The sequence below is a fragment of the Myotis myotis genome, unplaced genomic scaffold, assembly GCF_014108235.1.
Source record: "Myotis myotis isolate mMyoMyo1 unplaced genomic scaffold, mMyoMyo1.p scaffold_m19_p_6, whole genome shotgun sequence".
NCBI classification, from domain to species: domain Eukaryota; kingdom Metazoa; phylum Chordata; class Mammalia; order Chiroptera; family Vespertilionidae; genus Myotis; species Myotis myotis.
Window position 1 is genome coordinate 55,462,126 of NW_023416368.1, and position 12,719 is coordinate 55,474,844.

General features: G+C 35.7%; 1 protein-coding gene across 1 annotated transcript in view; it reads right to left on the bottom strand.

Annotated features, from left to right (window-relative positions):
• Nucleotides 1-12,719, bottom strand: part of LOC118658456 (IQ domain-containing protein M-like) — a 250,941-nt gene that overhangs the window by 175,130 nt on the left and 63,092 nt on the right. Inside the window, exon 5 of the mRNA XM_036314006.1 lies at nucleotides 78-136. Within this exon, the coding sequence (XP_036169899.1) occupies nucleotides 78-136 (59 nt within the window). The remainder of the gene's footprint in view (nucleotides 1-77; nucleotides 137-12,719) is intronic.

Genomic DNA, 12,719 nt, shown 5'->3' on the forward strand with positions numbered 1-12,719 from the left:
CTTTAAACTGGGAGACTTAAGATAAAACCCAAAGCAAGCACATTAATACTTGTCTGCTATGAAAATAAAAGATGTACCTGGGTGGTGGCGGTGGTTCTGGCTTTAAAATGATGGGTTCTTTTTTCAAAAAGGATTTCTAGAATAGGAGCAAGATGAATTAACATAAGTAGGAAAACAATATCATAGTCGGCAAATTTTAATTTTATTGACATTCTGTTATATTATCAAAGGGAGAAGAAACCATTCTGTTATAGTATCTCTTATACGCCTAAACAATAAGAATTTATAATTATACACAGAGGACTATGATTGCTGAGCTGCCTCCAGCATCTTTTGACATCCAAGGAAACAGTTCCTATTGATCATTTCAGTGAGCAATATCCATACAAATCGAATTCAGAAGAGAATTTATTTATTTATTTATTCACTTACTTACTTACTTGTCTTCTGTCTTATAAAAAAAAAGATTTAAGATAGCTTACAAAATATACAGTAGGATTTAAGGTTGTTCTGGCTGCAACATCTGTCATGCCATTGATCAACAGGGTTGATCCAGGCAATCTGGCCAGCTAGGCCATGTCCCCCTCTCCCTCACCAATCTATGTGCGCCCTCTGGAAGCTGTGCACTTGGTCCAAGAGGATGACCTTCTCCCCATGAGAATAGGACCAGTCTTCAGTAAAGGTTATACAAGTAGCTGTGCTCCCCTGCTAGAACCTCCAAACAAGCTCTCAAAGCATACAGTACATGTGAAAAAGAAAACAACAAAATCAAGTTAAGGGGATAACATGTATAAAACAATAATGTGAAATATTTTCTGATATTTCTTGACGCGTCACACAGATTTGGCTCTCAACGTCCTAGCTGTCAAACTATTACAAACTGAATTGTGTTTCCCCCAAATTCATCTGTTGAAGCCCTAGTCAATGTCATGGCTATGTTTAGACACACAGTCTTTCAGGGGGAAATTAAGGTTAAATGAAGTCATAAGGGTGAGGCCCTATCTAATAAGACTGGTGGCCTTGTAAAAAGAACAAGAGATGCCAGGGGCACATAGGCTCAGAGAAAAGACCACGTGAGGACACAGAAAGCAGCAGCTACCCATCTAAGCCAAGGGGAGAGGCCTCAGGAGAAACCAACTTTGCCAGCATCTGATCTTGGAATTCCAGCCTCCAAAGCTATGAGGACATTAATTTTTGTTGTATATTCCACACAGACTGCGGTATTTCGTTATGGCCGGCCTGACAAAGTGATACACAAGGCAACGAAGAAGACATACTAGTTCTAACATTTACAATGTCGATAACAGAAGCAAACCTGAGTTTTTCAAAAGAAGCCTGGTATAGGCAGTCCTCGGGTTACATCGAACTCGATGTACATCCTTTCGTGGTTACGTCACCATCTCCCATTTATTTATATAAAAAAAAAAAGTTGCGTCATTTTGACATATGTACATATGTGCTTTGTGTTCTTTATTATTTATTTACCACAAGTAAAGGGCAGGGATTGTTATCTTTCTTTTAATTTTTTTTTTACTGTTTCACTTCACTACTGTGTGCGTGCTCCACGTGAGTGACTAGGTGCTTATGTAGGTGGGTTCCGCCTTACGGCAAAAATCACGTTACGTTGCGCTGTAGGAACAGATTTCCAACCTAACCCGAGGATCTACAGTATAGGTAATGGTCAGCCTCAAGAGCACCTCTTCAACAATCACACCAGAGTGTTTAGTGTGGATTTTTTTTTATATACAACCCTTCAACATCAGCCAAAAGCAGACCCACTTCAGGTCTCTGAGACCTCGGAATAGCAGGGCCGTTGTGTCTCTGGTGCTTGGGGTGATCCGGGGGTTAAACTGATACCTAGAGGCATTGATGGACTGCATATCCACTTTGTAATCTGTCATGACAACTATTTTGCAAGGAACAGCTTTTGAAAACATGGTCTCCAATGAGAGGAATTTTAGGTTATCTTGATAAATTAGTAAAGAGTTAATGGATTTTGGATTGTTGGTGCTGTCTTCTCCCTCAGAATCTATAAGAAGTCAGTAACAGAATATGTCTTGCCTATTGATATATGGTGTGCTCATATGCCTCAAGAAAAAATGCTTAGTTTTGCTTTTTAATTTTCAAATATATTTTTAATCACTATTTGACAATTGGAGCCAAAGAAGTAAGTCTCTTATGTAAAAACCTAGGATATGTATCTAAAGGATTGATGCAAAGATGAAAAGTGAAAGATTGTGTTTGTGTTGCAAACATACTCTGTATTGAGACACTGAGTGATTGTTTTAAATACTTTAAACAAATCATAAATCCTTCATTCCGTCTTAACACTGCTCTCTCAGATGCAATCTAACTTATTTGTGTTCATTTGTATTTCATGTCATTTATTTTTTAAGATAAAAGAGTAACTCTTCTTCTATTGTTATGTTAGAATGCAACAATAACCTTGAGAATTAGTTTACATCATCTCTCAAGTATTTGTTACTTTTAGAATTCTCTGATCATGTATCTTTTTGAGTAAACAATCATCCTAAAGAATAATGTGCTTTTTAAAAATTTATTTGCAACATATAGGTGAGGATAAATCATGGAGCAGGACCTATATTTTAAATATGGCTCTCAAGATGTTTCATGACACATGCTCATGGCTACAAAAATACTAGTGGCTACAACAATTAATTTGTAACCTATATATTCCATCCTTTTGCACACAGCAATGTGCTTGGCTTGGAACACACTGTCCTTATGTGATACTACTATTTACATTTGCCAATTTATTTTTTAACTGCTTCCTTCTTGGCCAGACTAATTGTACTAGCATGCTATGCTGTCCATGAGGAAGGGTGTCAAGTGTAGGCTGCTAAGTAAAACAGACTCAGACAAACATTCTTGAGGATTTTTCTTACCAACATATTCTCTGATTTTTTTTCCAGTTACTCTCTTACAACTATTGCCTTCACAACCTCTATTGTGTTTCTTCATACCTGGTTTTAGAAACTTTTTTCTCTCCATTTTGCAAAGTCAATAGCAGTCATTTATTTAGGATTCCTGGATGTGTGGTTTTGTTTGTTTTGTTTTTTCTCACTCTTTGCTTTCTATATACTTATATAGTCAAATCTCAAGTCCATTCTGCCTTAATGTTTTAATTCCATTCTCTCTCAAAAATCTTTCCTTTCAACTGCCACCTGCTTCTTTAAATTTCTTCAATATCTCAGTCTCCCCAGGACAATACATTTGAAGTGACACATTCTAAATACCTGGCTGAAGATTGTAAGTCATTTATTAAACCCTCATTTCAAAATCATCAAATTTTTAACAACACCCATTAAAATCAATTTTCAGACTCCTTTCCTCCACATCTTTTCTCAAATTTCACAATTTAACTGGCCTCAAACTTACTTCTGATCATCCATACAATATTGTTATACTTCAAGTTTTGTTTTAGAAGCAGCTGTCTAATTCATCAATTCCACACTTCTTTCCAAATCTCATAGAATTTCTTTTGTCCCTTTTGATAATTCTGCTAATTTCTTTCATTGTCTAATGAGTAACTTATTGCACTGATTAGCTATACATGAAATATCCAAGGAAACCTTTGATTTTATTCTTAATACTAGGTATATTTCTATATTACTATTAGTGTGAAATTTGGGGATATCCTAGATAATAAAAGCCTAATATGCTAAGTGTCTGGTCGTCAGGTCATCCATTCAACCAATCAAATCATAATATGCTAATGACGTGCTAAGGCCGCTCAACCACTCGCTGTGACGTGCACTGACCACCAGGGGGCAGTCGACCGGTTGACCAGTCACTATAACATGCACTGACCACCAGAGGGCAGACACTCTGGCCGGTAGATTAGTTTGTTGCTGGGTTCCGGCCGATTGGGACTGAATGAGACGGGCTGGACATACCCTGGTGCCCTCCATTGGTCCCTTTCCAGCTGGCCAACCTCCTATGTCCCTCCCAGCCCCGATCATGCAACAGTGGGGTCTCTAGGCCTGGCCGGTGCCCTCTACCAATCCTGGATCTCTCAGGGGATGTCGGAGAGCCAATTTCAGCCCCATCCTAATCCTGCAGACCAGGCCGAGGGACCCCACTGATGCACAAATTCATGCACCAGGCCTCTAGTGTTTGTTATAAAAAAGTAATATATAATCGGCATATTACACTTCCAGAACTTACCACCAAAATTAGATAAAGTGTGTTTTCTAAGCAGCAAAGAATGTTCATAGTTTTTAACAGCGTTGTTGACCCTACTGGAAGCATATATAAATATACCATTAAGGGTAAAATGAAAGATTTATTTAAAAATAGGTAACTATGAAGAAAAAACTACTAACAGATACATATAAAACTACAAATTACACCTGAAAACATGTGAAATAAACTGAAATGCTCTTTCAGCCAATCTTGAATATTAACAATTGTGTTTCCCCAGCGGAAGTCAGTCATGCCACTAGCACCTTCTGTAAAACAGCAGTGATCTGCATCCCTTGTACTGCTACCATTTCTTCTATAAGAAATGGTTGAAACAGAAAAATGCCAGTAACAGGCATACATGCAAAACCAGAAGGCACCAAACACACCATTCTGGGACTTCACAAGTCAATATCTTTGCATTATTGAATTATAGTACTTCCAAAAGCAAACACAAACTACAGGACAGTTTGCATGCAAGACATAAAACCACCTCCAGGGAGTTTTAGTAGACTCAGGAAACCTACAGTTTCCAAGAATCTCCTCATGGAGCTGGAGAAGCCTTCATTTTGGAAGTGTTCTCTATGTGATATTTCCTTTACATTTCCTAAGAGATATGGAGGGATCCCAAAGCTAATGTTGGTCACCCTGTAATGACCGTGGCCTCAACAAGCCATTCAACCTTCAGATTAGGGGAGACTGAAGAAGGTGACCCAACAAAGCATAGGTTGTTCATTTACCAGTACTACACAAAGTTTCTTTAACCTCCAAGGGAAATCAAAATTGTAAGAATTTTACTCTTTTATATTAGGGATTTAAGCATACCATAGGGAACAATACAAAGACTGATGAGTAGAAAGGAGCTGGATAGGGAAGTTTACATCCCAATGTAAGTCCCTCAGAGGTTTCAAACCTATTTGTAAATTATATAAGAAGGCTGCCGTTTCCAGAAATATGTCCATAGTAACAAATCACTGCATAATCCCATAATAAATGCTAAAAACAAAAGGAAAGGGTATCTTAAATGCATGGTTGAGCTGATGGGAAAGTCATAGCAATCATTTCAGGGCAAAAACAAGAAGTTTTGAATTGAGTATTGTATGAGTTTTAGATGCTGACTTTGCCTTGGGGATTTCATGGTAATTCCTGACAACCTAGAAGGGCCTGACTTTTAATGAATTACTTATCCTAAAGTTCGAAGACAAACACTGGAACCCAGAATATGGAATGTCAGAGCTGAGAGTACTCCCATAAAATGTAGTTACTGGAAGTACAGTATTCTTAGAGTATAAACCAGAATTTTAAATTTTTCCCGGAAAGAGAAAAAAAAGAAATGAGGAGCATGAGAAAGAGACACCATGAAACCATATCTACCGTGACCTTGGCTTTGGGTGGAGAAGGAATAAAGAATCCCACCACCACCAGTAATTTATGGTGAAAAGACCTCATTCACATGGATTTGGGGGCCTCAATTCATACCACCTGCAAAGATCCACAACCTTCTCTCCAAAAGAAAGGCAGAATTTAAAATCAAGTGGTTCCACGTTAGTAGTGCCATAGAGTATCTGGTAAAAGCAACTATCAATCATTTTTAGAAGACAAATTCACAATAAAATATCAAGAAAAGTGAGATCACAATCAGAAAGATCATTAAACATGAGAAAATGTGCAGTGAAGGAGTCAAAAGAAATAACTAAACAGTCAGCACCTCAAAGGTGTAATCATTCAATGGGACGTTGTGCATCAATGAAAATGAGCGAACCACAGGAGGCCCACATAGATATTTACCAACACTGACGGATCTTGAAAATACATTGTTGAGGCAAATAGAAAAAAGACATTATGATTCCATATACATAAAGTTAAAAACATACAAGAGTAAACAAAATACTAATTAAGGATATGTGTCCTAAAATTAGAGAAAAGCAAAGAAACCAAATTAGGAAGATTGGTTTCCCCAGGAAAAGACACAATAGAATTCCACTTCTTAAGCTTTGTAAGTATTTGTTTCATTATTATTCTTTAAGATATAGGTATATTGATAGATGTGTATATGTATAATGTACTGTCTTGTGTAATCAATATATAAAAATAGAAATTTAAAAAATAATATGGTACAGTTGCTGGAAGCATGATGTTTTAAAGTGTATGAATCTAGAAATACATGTGGCTCACCTTTTTTAATCAGCTAGAATTAAAAGTTCCATAGACATAGAAGCATGGAACAAGACTGACAAATCTCAGAAGGAAGGGGAGGAGAGATAGGAAGAGATTAACCAAAGAATGTATATGCATATATGCAGAACCCATAAACACACACAATAATGTGGCGAAGGCCTGGGGGGAGGGGGGGGGAGGTGAAGGATATCAATGGAAACATCTATAATACTTACAACACTAAAGATAGCTTTTGTAAAAGTTCAAATTGAGAAGGGGAGTTTCTGTTTTAAAATTTGGGGGCATTTTAACATGCTTGTGTTCATTCTGATGTTGAAGCTGATGCTTAAGCAGACATAGGTGTTCATTTGATTTTGAAAAGGTTTCCCCCTTTGGATTTAAGGTAGCCTCCCATGTACTAAAGTTATTACTAAATGATATATTTACATTTCTGTGTATTAGTTTGGGATTCTTTTCTATGTAAATCCATTGTAAATAGTGAGTTTGATTATCATCATCAGGTTTGTAGATGAAGAACTGCAACACAGAACTAATTGTTATAACTAATTATTAGAACCTAGTTTGTGCTTTATATACATTTTCTTCTATCTTCATCAAGACTCTGCAAAAACAGGTAATAAATTACCACCTTTTCTAAGGAAGCTGAGAATTTTAATATCTTTGCCTTGATTTCACAGGTAGGGGATAGCTGGGATTCAGTCTCAACCTATAATTTTATTTAGAAGGTGAAATTGATGATATAGGCAGATTTTTAATCCCCCCCCAAAAAAAAAAATCAGAATACAGTGAACAAAACAACATTGGAATTTATGTTAGATGTTTAATTGATTGGCACTCAGCAATTTCATTTCTCATTTTTATTTCTTTAGAAAAGATCCAATGATTTTGTAGAAAGTCAGCAGGACTTAATCATAATGGGATTTAGAACCGCCAATCAATGCACAGGGATAAGAGTGCTCCAGCCCCTAACGACAACTTGACTGTCATTCCTTGTTCGAAGGACTATTATAAGGAATTAGATAAAACAGTGCATCTCAAACTTTAATGTGCTTATCAAACTCTAAAATGTGATTTCTAGAGACTCAGGATATTCCTGGATGGATATATGAGCTTATTAAAATTGTCCAGATTAATCTGTTTGGGTGGAGGCTTTATTATCAAAATATATGACATATTTTCCCAGGCCAATTTTAACATTCACTGTAGCTTTATTTCATTACTTGGGATCGTGTTCCTAATATAATTGATTGGTTATTATTTTATACTCCTCAACTTTCACAAGAAAACATATTTCTATCTTACCACATGACTCTAAACTCAACATGGAGTATCTGCACTTATCTAAAACCGTGTTCCTCTAACTTTAATATGTTTATAAATCATTACTGATATTGATCAAAAACAGATACTAATTCAGTAGATTTGGGATGGGCCCTGAGATTCTACATTTCCCAGATGATAACAATGCTGTTGACTGATGGAGAGGGAAGGTCTTGAAGGGTGTTCCCTGACTCCTCAAGATGTCCTAAAATCTGCCTCTGATTTAAACTAAACCTGCAGAGAACTGAATACTGGGCCACATTGTTTCAACATCACCTCCACCACAACTCACACTCCCCAAGTCCTCCAACCCCTGTAAAACAACTTTCACTAAATTTTTCTTTGGTCTTATGATTAGCATGTGGCGCACAGCTGACCCTTTAACAATGCAGGTTAGAACTGCATGATCCACTTATAGGCAGATTTTTTACTAGCACTACAAATGTATTTTCTCTTCTTTATGATTTTCTTAATATTTTCTTTTCTCTATCTTCCTTTATTATAAGAATACAGTATATAATACATGTAACATACAGAATATATGTTAGCAATTATTTATGTTATCAGTAAAGCTTCTGGTCTACTGTAGGCTATTAGTAGTTAAGTTTTTGGGGAATCAAAACTTAGACACAGATTTTCAACTGCTCAGGGATTGGTGCACCTAATCCAAACATTGTTCAAGAGTTAGCTACAGTATATTACTGCATTTTCTGAAAGTATATTTTTTGAGTACATAATATACAACATTTATTTTACAGTACCATCTTTTTAAAAAAAAAAAAATTCTCAAACAAGTATATTTTCCATTGAATTTTAGAGAGAGTGGAAACGGGGGCTGGGGGAGACAGAGAGAGAGAGAAACATCCATGTGAGAGAGACACATTAATTGGTTAACCAGGGCCAGTAATGGAGCCTGCAACTAAGGTACATGCCCTTGACAGGGAATCTAACCTGGGGTCCTTCGATCCATGGGCCAAACTGGCTAGGGCTATTTTATAGTACCATCTTCATAAGCGTCTGCTTAGTACATATTTCTGGTTTGCTTTTATTTTATTGAAATACCCTGAATCAAGTGACTATGAATTATATCTTTTTTATTAACTGCTAACACACACATAGCTGTTTGTGGCTTACTTATTAATAACATAATATACAAAATTATATGTATATAATTATAATGAAGTACCAAATTATGAATTTTGTGTTCCTACCTAAATATTTTTTAATATCTTTTTTATTGTTTTCAGAGAGGAAGGGAGAGGGAGAGAGAGGTAGAAACATTAATGATGAGAGATTATCATTGATTGGTTGCCTCCTGTACATCCCACACTGGGGATCAAGCCCACAACCCGAGCATGTGCCCCAACTAGGAATAGAACAGTGACTTCCTGGTTCATAGGTCCACACTCAACCACTGAGCAACAATGGCCAGGTACCTAAATCTTAACTTTATCTTTCTTATTCTCTTTTCCACAAACCCTTATTTCTTTACATGTATAATATTTTATGTTGTAAATATTTTATAAGCTATCATAAATTCTTAATGAAAGGATTTTAATGAATTCTTTAACAATTTGATAAAGATATTAATTATAGCTATAACTGATTATATGTATATAATTACAATAAAGTACTATAATCAGCTCTTACTGTAATCCAGTCATATTACACTAAGTCCTTTTCATACATGATTATCTAATTTTAGTTGGTAATTGGTTTATTTTTTCTTTGTGTATTTTTGGTTTTGAGTTAGAAGAAGCAATGAAAATCTATGAAAATCCAAAACCAGCAATTTTTTGAAGGAAAATTTAACAGTATATAATAAAAGACAAAGCAAAAAAAGAGGTGAAGCATACCAAAAAGTCCACTGGAAGGAACTTATCCTAAGGAAATTAGGAATATGTATAAACATTTAACTACAAATATAGTGCACCATATTCCATTAAAACTTGTTCAAAGGCCAAAATAAACAAAGATGGGTTATATCCCCAAATAAAATGTCGTTGCCATCAATTTAATGGTAAAAATATATATTAATAAGGAAAAATGTTCATAATGTATTTTGGAAAAAAAACAAGGTTATAAAGCATTAATTGTTATATGTATGGTTGACTTTCTCCTTATTTTTGGCTCATCCAAGCTTTTTTCAAAATATATGTATTGCAAGCATAATTTATTAAAAATTTATTTATTTTTATTTTCTTTTTATTTTATCTTTATTGTTGAAAATATTACAGATGCCCCCTTTGTGTTTTTTTTCCCATTGACCCCCTCCACCCTACATCCACCCCTCCCAGGTCTTCACAGTACTATTTTCTGAGTCCATGGGCTATGCATATGCATATAAACTCCCTTGGTTAATCTCACTCCACCTTCCCTCTGAAATTTGTCCATCTGTTCCATGTTCTATATCTCTGGATCTATTTTGTTCATCAGTTTATTTTGTTCATTAAATTCCACAATGAGTGAGATCATGTGATACTTATCTTTCTCTGATTGGCTTATTTCACTTAGCATAATACTCTCCAGGTCCATCCATGCTGTTGCAAATAGTAAGAGTTCCTTCTTTTTTATAGCCAGATAGTATTCCATTGTATAAAAGTATCATAAATTTTTTATCCACTCATCTGCTGATGGATCCATCAGCAGATGAGTGGGCTGTTTCCAAATCTTTGCTATTGTAAATTGCACTACTATGAACATAGGGGTGAATATATTCTTTCTGATTGGATTCTTAGGATATATTCCTAGAAGTGGAATCACTGGGTCAAATGGAAGTTCCATTTTTAATTTTTGAGGAAATTCCATACTGTTTTCCACAGTGGCTGCAGCAGTCTGCTTTCTCATCTCTCTCAAAGCAATGTGTTTACCAATACATCTCGTAGGGCAAAATAAACTAAGGAGAAAATAAATAAATTGGACTACATCAAAATAAAAGGCTTCTGCACAGCAAAAGAAACCATCAACAAAATGAAAAGAGAGCCCACTGCATGGGAGAACATATTTGCCAATGATACATTTGATAAAGGATTAATATAAAAAAATATACAAGGAACTCATACAATTTAACAAAAAGAAGACAAGCAATCCAATTTAAAAATGGGCAAAGATCCTAAATAGACACTTCTCCAAAGTGGATAAACAGAAGGCCAAGAGACATATGAAAAAATACTCAAAGTAACTAATCATCAGAGAAATGTAAATTAAAAAAACAATGAAGTATCACCTCACACCTGTCAGAATGGCTACCATCAACAAATGACAAGTGTTGGTGAGGATGTAGAGAAAAGGGAACCCAAGTCCACTGCTGGTAGGAATATAAACAATTATTTTAACAAATGACAGAAGGCTAGTGTTAAAAGTCTTAATGGAATGTTCATAAATATGTGGTAACAGATATGGAAAGAAAGAAGAGAAGAAGAATACAAATAATTTGAGATGAAAAGCTGTCCTATGTGTTTGATTCAAGGATAAAAGTAGAATCAGATTAGGAATCAATCACTGAAGATAGCCTCCTGAAACAGACTTTTATCACTAATAAGATCTCTATTGCTTGATAACTTCCTAATGCAATAACTGAATGAGAATGTATGAAGGCTCCTGATTACTACCAACTAGGTAGGTTTCAGTATCTATGACCCCGTTGTCAATACCAGGATCTCCTATAACCCAAAGTTTTGGGTTTGTGTCCCTGGGACAGATTTGTTCCTTTCCAATCAGCTGATGAAAGAAAGCTGCCTTGCCTGCAGCCTCAAATGGGGCTTCTAAGGAGAGTATTGGAAGAGGTTTAAAAACAGGAAAAGAAACCAATAAGAGAACTGCCTGACAAAATGAGAGTGGCCACTGACTCCAGAAAAGAGGAATGGGAGGGGGGGGGAGTCCATTTCAGAATAAATAATTAAGAACTATGCCACTCTTTTTGGTTAACATAGAAAATATTAATTATAGCAATATTTATGTAACATCATTATTTTTTCCCCTTTTTCCTTTCCTAATAATATCATGGCTATGATTTTCACTGCTTTGGGACCGTGGGTCTCTTTTGCGTTCCTTTTATCCATTTATTCAGCAAATATTTTCTGAACCTATGCTGTATGACAGAAACTATTCTAGGCAGTGGGGCTGCATCAGGGATCTAAAGGTCCTCAGCCTGGTGAAGCTGACATTTTAGTGAGGAAGGCCAACAATAAACCAATAAAGACATAAATAATGTGCTGTCAGGTTGGAATACACTGAAATACAGGCAGTGGTGCTCTTTCTGGTGGGGGCCAGGGAAGAACTCCGTAAAAGGTAGTGTCTATCAGAGATGTGTTATCACATCAGCCTGGTTTTGCCACGGGGAATCACATAAATAGACACCTTCGCCATTAATTCCAGGATAGCTTGCACCAAAAATCAAGAACAATGACTATATGATCACGATTTTTTTTCTTATGCAACTAACAATATGTGTGTTCTTACCTCTTTCTCTTCCCCATCTATCTTCACCTACTACCACCACCATTGTTACTATTGTTATTACTACTACTGTTACTATTCAGGTGTATGATTCCTTACTTGAGACTTAGAAATCCAAAAACCTTTGAAAACCAATAATTTTTTCATAAGACACATGGAGGCAAAATTAGTTCACCTGACCTTTTAGTGGCAAAACCTGACTTGAACCAACCAACAAAAGGTCAATAGAGTGACCTCTATCTTCTATTTAATGAGAATAGTATATGCTTTACTGAAAAATATTAACATATTTTGATTATAGTTTTAATTGAAGATCCACTTAGCATTTTACCTTTCTAAAGTCTGAAATTTTCTGAATTCCAAAATACATCAGACTACAAGAATTTCTAATAAAGGGTTTTGGATCTATACAACCACTACAAGCTACAACTATCACTATAGTCGTTGCTTGTACTGCAAAACATTGCTTTGAGTAGCTATAGATTTGTTATTCTAAATCATTCTAACATCTTATTAGCCTAAAGGTGTATAACCTAAGAGAAAACTTTGCATCTACTGCA